Source organism: Centropristis striata, chromosome 5 (genome assembly GCF_030273125.1).
Source record: "Centropristis striata isolate RG_2023a ecotype Rhode Island chromosome 5, C.striata_1.0, whole genome shotgun sequence".
NCBI classification, from domain to species: domain Eukaryota; kingdom Metazoa; phylum Chordata; class Actinopteri; order Perciformes; family Serranidae; genus Centropristis; species Centropristis striata.
This window is the reverse complement of record NC_081521.1, coordinates 15,135,348-15,152,327: the sequence shown is the minus strand read 5'-3', so window position 1 is coordinate 15,152,327 and position 16,980 is coordinate 15,135,348. Positions and strand designations below refer to the sequence as shown.

The 16,980-nt window shown below is 43.2% G+C and overlaps 1 protein-coding gene across 2 annotated transcripts; it reads right to left on the bottom strand.

Annotated features, from left to right (window-relative positions):
- Positions 1 to 5,908: 5,908 nt before the first annotated feature.
- On the bottom strand, positions 5,909 to 16,363 carry LOC131972376 (uncharacterized). Of its 2 annotated transcripts, none has more exons than XM_059334209.1 (10): positions 16,082 to 16,363; positions 15,429 to 15,602; positions 14,912 to 15,069; positions 7,574 to 7,805; positions 7,069 to 7,165; positions 6,780 to 6,951; positions 6,653 to 6,693; positions 6,450 to 6,582; positions 6,226 to 6,365; positions 5,909 to 6,028 (listed from the first exon to the last, which is right to left on the bottom strand). In XM_059334209.1, exons 1-10 carry the CDS (start codon positions 16,336 to 16,338, stop codon positions 5,987 to 5,989), a joined length of 1,446 nt encoding a protein of 481 aa, XP_059190192.1. In that variant the 5' UTR covers positions 16,339 to 16,363; the 3' UTR covers positions 5,909 to 5,986. The 2 variants fall into 2 exon arrangements, with proteins under 2 accessions (XP_059190192.1, XP_059190193.1); XM_059334210.1 differs by having other exon boundaries at positions 7,607 to 7,805; positions 16,082 to 16,362.
- Positions 16,364 to 16,980: the final 617 nt, after the last annotated feature.

Sequence of the window (16,980 nt, the reverse complement as noted above, 5' to 3'; positions counted from 1 at the left end):
ATAATGGTATCAATGTTTTCACTCATTATGAAATAGAAGATTTGAATGTTCATACAACTTTCCCTTGCTTTTGTAAATAAAGTATAAAATATGCAATATTACAGTTCTCCTTAAACACTTTTCATTCATGTACAGAAATAGTCTACTTATTAAATAACATTTAACATTTACTGTGAAAAACGTTGACCATTTGGAGCCTTTTCCTTCATTATAAAGGATTGTCGACAATAAAGAATAAAATCAACAAGTTCATTTATAAAACAACAGGAAGTGCAGCAGCAGAACATGTAACTCACCTGTCCTGCAGGGGGCGCTGCTGCTCAGGTGATAGGAGAACCTCAGGGTGCCGAACTGACTGGAGAAGGAGGTGGGTGGAGGAGGGGGAGGGAGAGGAGGGGGGAGGCTGACCCCGAGCGGTCGGTTCAGTTGCATGATGTCACACAGGTGAGTCTCACCTGAGAGGTCAGAGGTCACGCTGCATCAGTTCATCTTAATGTGAAAGTCCAGAGGAATCGTCCACTTCCTGTCGGCTCGTCACATGAAAGTTAGAGTTTGCTGTGAGGAGTCATGAGGAGGTCACCCTCCCCCTCCTCCCCCTCCTCCCATCAGCAGCCTCACAGAGAAACTGTCCTCAGATCAGCTGCAGCTCCGTCTGTCCTCACTAACATTCTCCTGAAGAAACAAAGTGCCGACTCAGCTGCAGCTCCTCTTCTCCTTCTGGTTTACTCTTTGATTCCAGCGTCAGTCTGTCCAACAAAGAGACACAAAGAGACACTCGGAGAGGGAGACAGACAGGCAGAGAGACAGACAGTCAGTCAGTCAGTCGTCTCGGCAGCTTTCAGGCTTTTGTGTGAAAATCTGCTCCGAGCTTCAGACTCTCACCACAACTCCTCCTCCTCCTCCTCCAGCCAGACATCTGATCCCAGAGCAGCTCCTCCTCCTTGTCTTCCTCTCTGCGGTCTGTTTCTCATTTTCTCTCTTTTTTTTCTTTTTTTGCGGCTGAAACTTGAAGCAAAAGGAAAACTAAAGGAGAAAAATGTTTTTTTGCTTTTTTTCCGTCACAGCTGCAGAAATCTCGCTCCTCCTCCTCCTTTCCTCCTCCTTCATCATCATCAGCGCTATTTTTATTTTTCTGAAACTTTTTTGACAGTTTGAAGTTGCAGAGCTAAAACTGAAGGAGCGAGTCTCTTCCAGCCAGGAGAGGGCTCCACCTCCTCTCCCTCCTCTCTTCTCCTCCTCTCCTGAACAGATTAAAACTAAAATTTTGTCGTTGTGTAAATAGGTATTATTGTTTTGCATCAGGTTGTTATTTTTTCTGAACAGCTGATAATTAAATATTGATTATGGAGATATTTTATATCTGATTTGGTTTTTTTAAACATTCTTTTATTGGTTTTAAGTGGAGTATAGTCAAAGAGAGAGAAAGTTATAGAGAAAGATATAAAGTGGGGAAATTAAAGAGGAACAGTGCCTGTTGGGGGGCAATCCACATTGCATATAAACAATATTTACATTTCTTCATTTTTTGACATGTACAGCAACCATTTATCCCAGCCTTTAGAAAATGAGTCTTCCTTAGTTTTTAGTCTATATGTGAGTCTCTCCATTGCTTGAATATCACCGATAATGTTGACAAGTTTTTGGTTATGCTTATGCCTAAATATTGAATTGGTTTAGCTTTCCAATTTAATTTCAATTCTTTAAGTTCCTAATTTGGAGAGCAGTTAAACATGAGAATTTGAGTTTTAGATATGTTTAATTTGTAACCTGAGTATACTCCAAAATTTTCTAAAATTTCCATAAGTTTAAGTTTCATAGAGTTTACTGGATCTTTTAATATGATCGAAACGTCGTCCGCGAAAAGACTGATAGTATGGGTTTGGTTATTAATATCTATTCCTGTTATTACATCCTCTTGTCTGAACATTTGGGCTAATGGTTCTATATAGAGAGCAAACAAACTAGGGCTGAGACAGCAGCCCTGTCTGGTTCCCCTTTCCAAGGTAAATCTGTCCGATAGTTAGCCATTTACTTTGATTCTAGTTGTTGGTTTGTTATAGATTAATTTGGTGCATTGAATTGTTTTCTTATTAAATACAAAATTTTCTAAGGTTCAATATAGAAAATCCCAGTTGACCCTACCGAATGCCTTTTCGGCATCTAGGCTGATCAATGCTGTTGGTATGTTATTTTTTTGTATTTTATGTATAATGTGGAGTATTCTCCTGATATTATCCTATGGTCTTCATCTATCAAATCTGTTTCTATTGTGTGGAGCCTGTTTGAAATTATAGTGGTATAAACTTTGTAATCTATATTAAGAATATTGGTCTATAATTTTGTCAGTATTCTTTATCCTTTGGTGGTTTGGGAATGACTCTAATTATTGCTTCCTTCCATGAGGGGGGAGTGTTTTCTTTGGTAATGGTCCAATTAAAAGGTTCTAAGTAATAGTGACGACAGTTCTTTTTCAATTGTTTTGTACCACTCAGGTGGAAATCCGTCACTACTGGGAGCCTTGTTTGTCAGCTAACAAAGACTTGTACTGAGTTTCTTTTTCTTTTTTAAGTTAACTTGTAATTGCAATTAATTTTCATCATATAACAGCTTTTAGAGCATCCCATAGTATTGCTGGTTTTGTCTCGTCATTATCATTCTCTTCTAAATACTTCTGTATTTCAGCTTAGATTTGTTGTTTGTTATTTAATATCCCAATGTTTAATCTCCATATTGTGTCTTTTCGTCTGGACTTCAAATATATTTTTAAATAGATTGGGCTATGGTCGGACATAGAAAACCAGATTACAGTTTGCAAATGTACACAGGGACAAAGACCTTCATTTTTGGAGACATGTCCTGTGGTCTGACAAAACTTTTATCTGGCTGTTTTGTTTCTTTCGGAGTAATGGCTTCTTCCTGGCAGAGTGGCCTTTCACCCCATGTCGCTACAGTACTTGTTTCACTGTGGATAATGACACACTCTTACCAGCTTCAGCCAGCATCTTCACAAGGTCTTTTGCTTTTGTTCTTGGGTTGATATGCACATTTTGGACCAAAGCACGTTCATCTCTGGGACACAGAGTCCGTCTCCTTCCTGAGCGCTATGGTAGCTGGACATTCCCATGGTGTTTATACTTGGGTATAATTATTTGAACAGATGAATGTGGCACCTTCAGGCATCTGGAAATTGCACCAAAGGATGAACCAGACTTGTGCAAGTCCACAATTCTCTTCCTGATATCTTGGTTGATTTCTTTTGACTTTCCCATGATGTTACACAAAGAAGCAGTGTGTTTCAGGTGTGCCTTAAAATACATCCACAGGTGTGTCTCCAATTAACTCAAATGTTGTCAACAAACCTATCAGAAGCTTCCAAAGACATGATAGCATCATCTGGGCTTTCCCAAATTGTTTCAAGGCATAATAATGTTAGTGTATGTAAACTTCTGACTTTGAAGAAAGTAATAAAAATTGTCTAAAAAAATCCTTCTCACATTATTCTGGCATTTAGCAAATAGAAATAATTTTGGTAATCCTGACGGACCTAAAACAGGAAAAGTGATTCTCTGATTTCATGTCAGACAGTGAGAAAAAAAGCATATGTGTCTTTTTATATAGTGTATGTAAACTTCTGGTTTCAACTGTATATGTTCACCAATGTTACCATAGCTTGGTCAATTGTTCTTTTTACAATAATATAACGTCCCTCTGTATCTTTAATTTCTTTTTGATATTCAAATTTGGTGGCATTAGGAATTAGAATTGCAACACCTCTATTGTGGGTATTAGAATGGGAGCTATAGAAAGTGTTTTTAAATCCAAATCTTTTCAGCTTTTCATGTTCTGTTTGTGAAAGGTGGATTTCTTGCACTTAATCTGCGTCCTCTCCTTTTTAATTTTAGCTATAATTTTAGCTCCTTTGACTGGGTTTCCTAAGCCATTAACATTTAAAGACATAAATTTAATACATTCTTGTTTGCTATTCATAGGCTGTTTTTGGTTTGTTCACATTGTGGTGTCTCCCCCTCAGGCTAACAGTGCAATAAACATAGGCACTTAACATCATATGTAACAAACAAAATAAATAAGGTAACATAACCATAAACAGAAAAAGCGACCTCCAAAAAGAGATGTCAACAACCCTCATATGTTGACTCTCCTTTAATTCTGAGGGGAAATGCCTTCCACAAGAGAAGGGCCCCCAGCTAGTAGTAAGATGTAACCCATAAGGGGTAGATCTGCCCATACTAGGCCATGTTGTAGGCAGTTGTGCTTCAGTCCCTTTGAGCCAACAAGTCTGATATCTACGTCACGTTTATACTTCAGTCCGGTATTCATCTCGCGTTGTTGTCTTCGCGTTAGAATTCTTGCAGCCGTCCTCTCGCCCGTGAGCCTACCTGTGAGGTTCGGTCTCGCTCTCTCCCGACTCGTGTCCATGTCTCTAGCCCGCTCGACTGGAGCCGGTCCCGGGATGTAGTGCCCTTGGTACCGATGATGCCATCTAGTTCATATCCTCTTCTCCGCATGTCACTGACTGCTTCCTCCGCGCTGCTGTACGTCGTCTTTCCACTAGCCCAGTGGATACGCATCCTGTTGAGGGGTGTCTGGAAGCGAATGCCTTCCCACTTTAGAATCTTCTTCACATTCACGTACGCTGTGCGTTGTTGCAGCATCCTCACAGAGTAGTCATGGTCAAAATAAATCCTGCTTTCTCCGAGCTTGACCGTTTTCTTCCCCCACGCCTCTTTCAAAACTTTCTCCTTCACGTTAATCTGCTGAAAGTTGCAGTCGCTTCTCAGCTCCGCATCTTCTGGAATGCCGTATACTCACAGGTTGTTCCGCCTGGATCTCGATTCTAAGTCATCCAGCTTATCCATCATCATTTTCTGTTCCTTTAGTATGTCCTTCAGTGCGCATTTTGCGCCAGTACTCCACTGTTCGACTTCTTCAGTGCGAGTCAAAGCGGCGTCTATCTTATCATTTTGCTCTTCTACATCTGCGTTTATTTTGACAAGTTTCTGGTTAATGTCCTCAAATTCTGCCAGTTCGTTTTTCACTTGGGTGGTGATTTCGTCTTTGACAGTTTCAGGTAAATTTTCAGCTTTTTGCATGGCTTGGATTTGCTTGCTAATGCTATCTAAGCTAGCTTGCGATGTAGCCATAGCTGCAGATTCAGTTAGCATGTCTTCTTCCTCGTCAGAACGACTTATTTCTTTACCTTGTCTGTTCGCGATTTTCTTCTTTTTTGATACTTCACTCATTGTCAACGTCCATGTATCTTTATTTGTAATATTTTCGAGTTTTTGCGGCGTTTATTGTGTTGATATTAGGGAGCACACTATTCAAGCGTCCATACTGCTCAACCGTTACCCAGAGGTCCTTCTCTGATTTGTTTTTACATGTACAAACAGTAATTTTAATAAACTAAATTAATTCCTGATCCTGTACACTTTTATTATTTACATATTTGAAATGAACTTTTCAATTAATTTAAATTATATCAGTCTGATGTGAAAAGTCATCATAATCTGTTTTTATATTTAAGTATTTGGACCTGTCTGTCTGCCTGTCTCTGTGGGACAGACAGACATGTCGTCTCACTTGAATGTGACATTTACTCAACTACTGAAGTACAACCTGAGGTAAATGTATTTTACTCCACTAAATTAATCTGACAGCTTTAGTTACTTTAACATAAAAAACACCATCAGTTTAAAATGATTATAAATCAAAGCCACTAACAGAATAATTAGTAAAAATGAGTCCTACAAAAACATTAATGCATTAGTATATAAAACAATCTGCAAAACGAGAACTTTCACTGCAGTAAAGTAATCTGATTACTGGTGCAGATACAGACTGATCTATGTGTGTGTGTGTGTGTGTGTGTGTGTGTGCTGAACACCAGTTTAAAATGTAAACTTCAGTTTTATTGATATTTCAGGTAAAACAAAATGTTTAAAATAATGAAGACAGAGTTAAGTCCTCAGTGAGCCTCAGACCGCCGACTCCTCAGGCTGTACCGGCTCTGACCAATCAGGAGACAGAGAGACAGACAGGCAGAGTGAGAGACAGGCAGGCAGAGCAAGAAACAGACAGTATTAAAACAGATCGTCTGTATTGTGACGGATCATATTTAACTCATTTTATGGATAGAGACAAACATTTTCAGATCCTGTAACTTTGCTGGTCAATAACCAATAATCAATAGTCATGTGACTGTACCTGTCTGTCTTCCACCAGCACGCTGTAGACCAGCGAGGACGAGGACTCCGAGCAGCGAGGACGCCGGCCGGTACTCACAGAGGCATTCTGGGTAAAGTCGGGCTGCAGGACGCTGTTCACAGTACTGCAGGTACTCCAACCTGGGAGGAGTGAGACAGGCACTGAGCCAGGTGTGAGACAGGCACTGAGCCAGGTGTGAGACAGGCACTGAGCCAGGTACTGACCAAGGTGTGAGATGTGAGACAGGTCTGTGGGCGGAGACATCAGCGTGATGCTCTCCTCCTCCTCCTCCTCCTCCTTCTTCCTCTCCTCCCTCCTCCTCAGCGCCTCCTCTCTTCTCCTGCTCTCTGACCTCCTCTGGAAGAGACGTGATTGGTCAGCCTAGTGTGACAGAAGTGAAACTTTGTGACATCACATCTGTTCTCACCTGCACAGTCAGCTGATTGTTCTTCTGTCGCTCCAATCTCTCTGCAGACAGACAGACAGGCAGTCAGACTCACCTGTGTGCCGCGACTCACTAGTGTGCCGAGGCTCACCTGCGTGCTTGGGCTCACCTGCATGCTGCAGCACTGCCTGCAGGCCGCTCTGCGTATCTCTGAGCTGCTGCAGCAGCTGCAGACTCTGCTGCACCGGGTCTCTGTAGCGCACACACACATACAGCAGCACACACACCGCTACACACACCATGCAGCGCCGCAACACACTCACATACACACTGACCAGCTCCTGCACAAACACACACACACACACACACACACACACACACACACACACACACACACACAAACAGGTTATAACAGACACACACTTGCAGCTCACCTGTCAGGTGTGTGTCAGACTCACCATGTGTGCGTGTTCAGGATGATCAGAGTTCAACACAAACTCGTAGATTTTCCTCTCCAGGTAAAAGTTCACACACACCTGAGACAGCAACACCAACCTAGACACACACACACACACACACACACACACACACACACACCTGTCTGAGGAGGAGGGGAGGGAGGAGTTACCTATCTGAGGAGGGGGGGGGGGGGTTACCTGTCTGAGTAGGAGGAGGGGGCGAAGATACCTGTCTGAGGAGGAGGGGAGGGAGGAGTTACCTATCTGAGGAGGAGGAGGGGGAGGAGTTACCTGTCTGAGGAGGAGAAGTTACCTGTCTGAGTAGGAGGAGGGGGAGAAGTTACCTGTCTGAGGAGGAGGAGGGGGAGAAGTTACCTGTCTGAGGAGGAGGAGGGGGAGAAGTTACCTATCTGAGGAGGAGGTGGGAGGAGGAGTTACTTGTCTGAGGAGGAGGAGTAACCTGTCTGAGGAGGAGGGGGTTACTTGTCTGAGGAGGAGGAGTTACCTGTGTGAGGGGGAGGTGAAGGGGGGGAGATACCTGGCTCTGGAGGAGCGCTGGGTGGAAGTGAGGAGGAAGGAGGTGAAGAGAGCAGCAGCGTTGTAGCAGCAGGAGCTCAGGCTCTGCGCCTCCATCAGCAGGAAACTCTGTAGGAAGGAAACTCTGTTAAAGAGTTCAGACAGTGCCACCTGCTGCTCCCTGGAGACACTGCTGAGCTCTGAGAACACCGCCCGCAGACCTGAGAGAGAGACAGGGGGAGACAGACAGACAGGTGGAGAGAGACAGGTGAAGGGACAGACAGATTGAGGGACAGATGGAGAGAGACAGGTGGAGGGAGAGAGACAGGTTAAGCGAGAGAGACAGGCGGAGTGGGAGAGACAGACAGGTGGAGAGAGAGAGAGAAATGGAGAGAGAGAGACAGGTGGAGTGACAGATGGGTGGAGAGAGACAGACGGGCGGAATGACAGACAGACAGGTGGAGAGACAGACAGTTGGAAAACAGCGAGACAGGTGGAGGGACAGACAGGTGGAGAGAGAGAGACAGGTGGAGAGAGACACAGACAGGTGGAGAGGGAGAGACAGGTGGAGAGAGACAGACAGGTGGCGGACAGACACGGAGAGAGAGAGACAGGTAAAGGGACAGACAAGTGGAGAGAGACACAGGTGGATAGACACCTTTTTTTTTTTTTTTTTTTTGTTGAGAGAGAGAGAGATATACATCTGATGAGAGATGACATGCTGAGGAGGAGCTCCTGATTTGATGTTGGACTTTTGGATTGTCAAGAGAGATACAAACATCAAAAACAAGAGGAATACCTTCGTTATACTTTTCTACAAATTTTTCTATCAAAATTTTTGACTTTGAAATCTCAATGAAGGTCTATTTTTACTTTATTCCTTCCAACTGACAAGCGTAGCTACCTAGCAGCTAACAAACTACAAACTGTCAACTGCCAACTGCTGTGAGCCTCAGCTTCCCACAATGAACCAGGTGGGAAAATATCACTAAACAACAAGAAAGGCAGAGAAGTTTACTTGTTTACTACTTGCCAGCTAAGAAATTATATTTTTATAGGCATTTTTGAGTTTTTCTTATGTTTGTTTTTGTTTAAAAAAATCGTTTTTGCTAGCTAGCTACAGTAGAATCTCTACTACCTTGGAAGCATCTTGGTTGCTATAGCAACATGGCCACTGAAGCTACAGCAGCAGCTACAGCAGTAGTAAGGGACACGCTGCTCATACAGTTTTTTGAGTACCCTGAGGAGATCAAATCAGAAAATGGAAGAATACAGTTCAAACATAAGATCCTAAGGGAATATCCAGAGACTGTATATGCTGACCGCCATAATAACACAGGTGTTATAACCAACCTGCTGTTCTACACTGAGCATATCACCGCATGGCATACAGCCATATCAAAGCACTACAGCTTCCACATCAAGAGAGGAATCTGCAAGGGGAGACAAATCCAGATCTTTGAGGATGAAGATAAGTGCCAAGAGAGAAGGATACTGACCATCAACTTCTATCAGAATGGTACAGTCATGGTGCAAGGCAATGAAGCTGCCTTGGGTTCCTTTGTACAGGACTTTGCCACTCTGAAGAAAGTAGCAGCTTCTAAAAAGAGCACAGGAAGCACTCCGAGCTCTCCCATCACCACAAGCACCAGAACAGCAGACAGCCAGGTCCACGGCACTGCTCAAAGCTCCCCCATGGCTGACCGTAACAACCAGCATGCAGACCAGCACACCAGCAGCCTCCTGAGAGACAGACTGGCTCTACTAGAGGTGGAGCTGACCGAGCTGAGAGAACAGCTCCTCACCACCAGCACCAGCACCACACCACACTCTGACCTCCAGGAACAACTCAGCCAATACAAACACCAGATGGAGACGACTTCACAAGAGCTAAGAGAGCAGATCTCCAACCTGCAGAAGGACAAACAGGCCCTCACCACAGAGCTGTGGGAAACAAAAGACACCATGAGAAGAGAAATGGCGCAGATGAGAGACGAGATGACGAGGGAACTCTCAGCCATCATGGTAGAGCTACAGCACAGAGCACAGACTGAAGAGGCACCTACATGTATAGAAGAGCCACAGCCCCTCTTGCCCCACAACCCTACGATCACTCAGCCCCCACCCCCCAGTGAGAATGCAGCAGAGGAAAGACCACCAGCCCCCTGCCCCCCCTCCACACCAGGCACCTCACAACGCCAGCCCACCACCCTGAAAAAAGACACAGAAGTCGCTATCCTTATTGACTCAAACGGGAAGTTCATCCAAGAACAAAAGCTCTTCCCTAATATGAAAGTGTCAAAGATCTGGTGCCCCACAACTGAGGCTGCACTCAAAATCCTCGCCCACCCTGAATTTGGCACACCAGGCCATATACTGATCCACACTGGCACCAACAACCTGCGTGAGGAACAGGAACGGGTTGGTAATCTGGTCACCAATGTAGCAGAGGAAGCAGCTGCATCCTTTCCAAGTTCACGAATCACCATCTCTACCCTGCTACCCCGCAGAGACTTTCACCCCAAGACCATCCACAGGGTGAATGCTGACATCACCAGAGGGTGCGCCTCGCTCCCTAATGTGCATGTTGCACATCACCCAACCATCACTCCTGAGCACCTGTTTGACCACTCCCACTTAAGAAAGCAGGCAGTGGGCATACTCACCAAAACACTGAAGGATGTGGCACTGGGCCGTCAAAACCTTCATCTCACACCAACCAGAGGACCAGCCAGAGGATCTACCAGGGACCTGCATTACCCACCAGACCCCGTCAGGAGCCAAAGATCTCCCAGACACCCACCCAGACCCAGCGTACCCCACAGACCCCCACATCCACCACCTCCACCACAATACCACCACCTCCAGCAACGACGTCAGACAGGCCCTGAATCAGGGTACTACCCCACACCAAACCAGAACGTCTACCAGAACCAAGAGCCTGGTCCCCAGACCCTGTCCAACCCCGTCCCACAGCTACAGCAGACAGAGTCACACCAAGCCCCACGCAGCTACGCAGAGGCCGTCCGACGACGAGTGGAGCCAGAGGGGATGAAGGAGATCAAACAACTGCTTCAGTATATCTGCACCAAACTGAACTAATGTTGTAATGATACACACACACACACACACACACACACACACACACACACACACACACACACACACACACACACACACACACTTAAGGTAAAGATTACTATTAATGTTAAAACTTTTTTATTTTTATTTTATTTTATTTTTTATTTTTTTACTTAATATTGTTTGAACATGTTACATTTTAAACAGTTCAGTGTTTGTGACTCTCTTGACGGTCCAATTGTTCAAATTGTTCAAATTGTTTTCATTTGTTTCCTTCTAACTGTCATCTATATTATAATGAAATCTCTTTCTATATGCATGTGGAACATACAGGGCCTAAAGTCTTCAGCCTTTGGGCTGAAGACTTTGGCGCCAGAATTTAAAACAAACCTTACAGATATAGATATGATCATCCTACAGGAAACATGGTGTAAAGCTGACACTATGACCCACTGTCCCAGCAATTATAGAGAAATCATAATACCATCTCAGAAACACAGCAACACTAATAGAGGTAGGGAATCTGGAGGATTGATTATTTGGTATAAATCTGATCTACATATTCAAATTGAGCCACTAAAAATGGGCAAATATTACATATGGTTAAAACTAAAGAAAGAACTTTTATTAACAGATCGGGAATTATTTATTTGTGCAATATATATCCCTCCCTCCGAATCACCCTACTTCTCAGAAGACACCTTCCTCACCCTAGAAACAGAGATAAGCCATTTCCAGGCCCAGGGAAATGTGCTCATCTGCGGGGATACAAATGCACGCACAGGAACACTGACTGACCTCACAGATCCACAAGGGGACAAATCCATCACACATGGAGAAATGTCTAACACCTTCACTCTGCCCCACAGGAACAATAGTGACCAGGTCATCAACAAGAGCGGCAGAGAGCTGCTGCAGCTCTGCCAGAGCCTCAGTCTGTACCTTGTCAACGGTAGGGTGCGGGGGGACAGCCTGGGTAGATTCACCTGCTGCTCACCTCTCGGCCATAGTACTGTAGACTATATGATCACAGACCTTGAACCTTCCTCTCTCAGCTCATTCACAGTTAAACCGCTCACCCCCCTGTCTGATCACAACCAAATTACCCTGTTTATTAAAAGATCAGACATTAAAATGGTACACACACAACCCAATAAGCTGTACAAAATCACAAACTCATACAGATGGGACCAAAACAGCACAGAACAATACGAGAGAGCAATTGACAGCCCAAAAATCCAAACACTTTTAGATAACTTTCTGGATTGTACTTACTCTTGCGATAAGGAAAACATCAATCTAGCAGTGAACAATATTAACAATATATTCAGGCAAACAGCAAAAGAAGCACAACTAAAATTGACCAAGAACAAACCAACAACCACAACAAAAACAAACTGGTTTGATACAGATTGTAAAACGATTAGAAAAAATCTTAGAACGCTATCAAACCAAAAACACAGAGACCCCCACAATGCTGATCTGCGTCTTATTTACTGTGAGACCCTGAAACTTTACAAACGTACACTCAGACTCAAAAAACAACAATATAACAAACAGCAACTAACAATAATTGAAGAGGCAATCAACACAAACAACTTTTGGCAACATTGGAAAAATCTAAACAAACCTCAACACCAAGAATTGGCCATACAAAACAGTGATATATGGACCACTCATTTTAAAACCCTGTATCACACTGTTCAAACTAATGCAAACACAGAACAATCTCAAATTCATCAGAAGTTGACTCAATTAGAATTAGCAATAAAAGATAATCAGAATCCATTAGACTCACCAATTACTGAGCAGGAAGTCCTGAAGAAACTACAGAGCCTCAAAACTAAAAAAGCTAGTGGGCCTGACGGCATCCTGAATGAGATGCTAAAAAACATGGACAAAAAATTCCAATTGGCCGTATGAAAACTATTCAATTTGGTTCTGAGTGTAGGTTTCTTTCCTGAGATCTGGAATCTGGGACTTATAACCCCAATTTATAAGAACGGAGACAAATTTGACCCTAATAATTACCGAGGCATCTGTGTGAACAGTAACCTGGGGAAGGTTTTCTGTAACATTATGAACACCAGACTTATGAACTTCCTTACCGAGCACAATGTCTTGAACAAAAGCCAAATTGGATTCATACCAAAACACAGAACAACCGATCATATTTACACCCTACATACCCTCATTGATAAACATATAAACCAAGATAAAACCAAATTGTACGCCTGTTTTATTGACTTCCAAAAAGCTTTTGATTCTATTTGGCATGTTGGATTATTCTACAAAATTCTGGAGAGTGGTATAGGGGGTAAAACATATGACATTATTAAATCAATGTATTCTGGCAACATGTGCAGTGTAAAAATGGGTAAAATGAGGACAGAATACTTTAGCCAAGGACGAGGCGTCCGTCAGGGCTGCAACCTCAGCCCTGCACTCTTCAACATCTATATAAACGAGTTAGCAACTACCCTAGAAAAGTCTTCAGTACCGGGTGTCAGTCTCCATAGTCAGGAGGTGAAGTGCCTCCTCTTTGCAGATGACCTGGTTCTGCTGTCCCCCACAGCACAAGGTCTACAGCAGAGCCTGGATCTGCTGGAGCAGTACTGTCAGACCTGGGCCCTGACAGTAAACCCCAAAAAGACCAAAATAATGATATTCCAAAAAAGATCCAGATCTCAAGACATTCTCCCCAAGTTCTCCATTGGTCCACAGCAGGTCGAGTACTGCACACATTATACTTATTTAGGAATAAAATTAAGTTCAACTGGACACTTTAAGGATGCAGTTCATGAGCTGAGAGAGAAAGCACGCCGGGCTTTCTATGCTATAAAGAAAAATATACAAACTGAAATACCAATTCGAATTTGGCTAAAATTAATTGAATGTGTTATTGAACCAATTGCACTTTATGGCAGTGAGGTGTGGGGTCCACTTACAAAACAAGAATTTACTCAGTGGGATAAACACCCCATTGAGACCCTGCATGCAGAGTTCTGTAAAATCCTTCTACATGTCCAGAGGAAGGCCACAAACAATGCATGCAGGGCAGAATTAGGCAAATACCCACTAATAATCAAAATACAAAAAAGAGCAATTAACTTTTGGACACATCTAAAACTAAGTGACCCCCTCTCATATCATTTCCAAGCCCTGCAATACCAGGAGATGAGCAACAGGAGCCCCCTGAGCCAGCTGGTCCTGAGGCTGAGGTCACAAACCTGCACCACAGACACAGCCCAGGGACAGAGCACTGCACCAATCAGACCCAACCAAATTACAAAACAGCTAAAACAAGACTACATCACCTATTGGCAAACACAAACCAAAACACAGAGCAAAATGCAGTGCTACTTGGATCTGAAGCGACAGTACACCACAGCAGATTATTTGAGCACGGTGACGGATCCACAGCTGAGACGAACCTTGACAAAGTACAGAGTGAGTGAACACAGACTGGCTGTGGAAACAGGGAGGCACAGGAAGAGCTGGCTCCCTGCAGAGCAGAGGCTGTGCTGCCACTGCAGCCTCAGTCAGCCTGAGACAGAGCTACACTTCCTCACCAAATGTAAAAAATATGAACTAATTAGAGAAACATATTTCCAAAAATTTGAATCCGTCAAAAAAGGTTTTTTAAAATGGTCAGATGAGGAAAAACTGCCGCTCCTCCTCGGGGAAGGGTCACAGAGCTCTAGATTAGCAGCACTCTATGTTTCTGCCTGTCACGCACTGAGAGACAGCCAGTGACACACAGCTGTTGGTTGTTTTGTTTTTATTTTTATTTTTATTTTACTTTTCTTCTTTTTTTTTGCTGGGACAGTTAGATTGTATAAATTATATGTTGATTGTAATTCAATGATTGTAAATATTGCTTTCTTTTATTGTTATTAGTTTTTCTTTTCATCTAAAATGAATAACAGAATTATAATTTATTGTAAATATTGCTTTCCTTATCTTGTTATCCTTTTTCTGATGCTTGCTTTGGCAATATATACATTGTTATGTCATGCCAATAAAGCCAATTGAATTGAATTGAATTGAATTGAGAGACACAGACCGGTGGAGACACAGACAACTAAATTATACACTCCACCAGGTGACTGTATAGAACTCTATGAGAAAATCAAACATTCTCATAATTAGTTTTGTGGGCCCACCCTGTGCTTCGTCTCTCAGTTAGTGTTTGTGTATAATACCCTGGGTAGAGTCTCTCAGGTTGTGTCTATGTGTATTTTACCCTGGGTAGAGTCTCTCAGGGTGACTCTCAGCTCCTCTCCATTGTTCAGGATCTCCTGCTGTGCCTGTAGGGCAGCAGTCTGGGCATCAATCAGGTCCTCAGCCATCTGCCTGGTGGACTGAAGCTGCTCGGCTACACCTGCAGAGCTCTCCGTCAGCCTGGGACACACACACACACACACACACACACACACACACACACACACACACACACACACACACACACACACACACACACACACACACCTGTTACCTGTAGGTGTGTCTCACCTGTGCAGGTGCATATACTTGTATAGTTACCTGTGCAGGTGCAGTTACCTATGCAGGTGCGGTTACCTGTACAGGTGCAGTTACCTGTACAGGTGTATGTTATCTGTGCAGGTGCAGTTACCTGTGCGGGTGTGTGTTACCTGTGCAGGTGTGGTTACCGGTGCAGGTGTGGATACCGGTGCAGGTGTGGATACCGGTGCAGGTGTAGTTTCCTGTGAAGGTGTGGTTACCTGTGCAGGTGTGGTTACCTGTGCATGGTGTTCTCGGCACGGCTCTGCCAGGCGTCAGACTGCAGGAAGTGACAGATGGCGTGTGTGTGAGTGAAGAACTCTGTGTAGGCGTTGAAGGCCACGGCGTCCATTGCACCTGTACACCTGCTGACCTCTGACCCCTCAGGGCATGATGGGAAGTCTCTACCTGAGCTGACAGAGAGAATTTCAAAATAAAAAAAAAATAAATTAAATGTTTATTTAATGTTTCAGATTAAATTTTAACTAGTTATAACAGTGAGAGAAACTAAAAAATGTTTAAGTTCAGTTTGTGAGTAAATTAACTTTATTAGTTTCATTTTGTCCAGAGAAAAGAAAAATCACAACAATGAATAAATACAGAAATACCTAAAATTTTTTAAATAAACCTAAAATATAGAATATGCATTAATGTATATCTACACAATTTTATTTTGACACTCTGAACACACATCAGGAGATTTGTTTTGAAAATATTTCTAAGCAGCAGCTGCTTTCTGTAAAACTTCAGATTTAAAGTATTTAAATAAATTAAATCTAATCTAATTCATAACTCGTAAATAAAAAAAGAAGAAACGGCTGATGCCGCAGAGCATGATGGGAAACACCTTAAATCCTCACCTGCAGACAGATCTACCTGTAGACAGATTTACCTGCTCAGGTGACAGAATGTGAAACTCAGCGCAATCCGGCTCTGGCTCTCTGACGTCATGTCCCTGCAGCGCGTGTCCAGGTGCTCCAGAGCGCGCGCCCAGCAGCCTCCGTACCTGGTCTGAGCGGCAAGGCTCTGCACGCGCCGCAGCTGCATCCTGCCGCGCTCGGAGTCCGGACCGGGACCGGTACCGGAGAAGATTCCGGGACCGAGCACCAGCAGCAGCAGCAGCAGCACCGCGCTCACCTGAGCTGCCATCTTCACCTGTCTGTCTGTCTGTCAGCCAATCAGAGCGCCGCGTTTTCACCCGGTCAGAGGTCACCGAGAGGTCACGAGCTCCGTTTGTTTAAATTAAGATTTCAGTTAAAATCTTGAAGCATCAAAATGATAAGATTAATTTATTCATATTTACAGGAAATTATTGTAATTTATAAACTTCATTATATATTTTATTCTGTTTAATCTGATTCATCCTCATTGGTCATATGGTCATACCGCCAGTAGGGGGCAGCAGTGCAACATGGGAGTTGTAGTTCATTTATTTAATCACAAATAAATAAATAAAATAACATGGCATTAAATGTACCAAAAATTATGAGTAAATGTCGGATGTGACATATTTTTTTCTATTTTAAATTTCTTCATTTATTATTTACCTTAGAAATTATTTTATGTATTTTTGAATGTTTATATTAATTCTTATTTTCCACTTCTATTTCTTTTTAATTTACACATTCTTGAGTCAGCTGTTATTCACACTTCCATCAATAATCAATAATAATCATCAGATGGACCAGAACCAGGACCAGAACAGGACACCTGAAGGAGAGCAGCTGACCTGCAGCAACCCGCAGTGACCTGCAATGACCTGGAGTGAACTCCAGTGACCTGTTGTGAACC

Bases quoted from the DNA above. Each gene is read 5' to 3' on its own strand.
- LOC131972376 (XM_059334209.1), bottom strand. From the start codon at position 16,338: ATGGCAGCTCAGGTGAGCGCGGTGCTGCTGCTGCTGCTGCTGGTGCTC. The intron at 6,952-7,068 runs GTGAGTCTGACA...GTGTTTGTGCAG, and splicing joins ATCCTGAACACGCACACATG to GAGCTGGTCAGTGTGTATGT. The intron at 6,583-6,652 runs GTGAGAACAGAT...CGTCTCTTCCAG, and splicing joins ACAATCAGCTGACTGTGCAG to AGGAGGTCAGAGAGCAGGAG.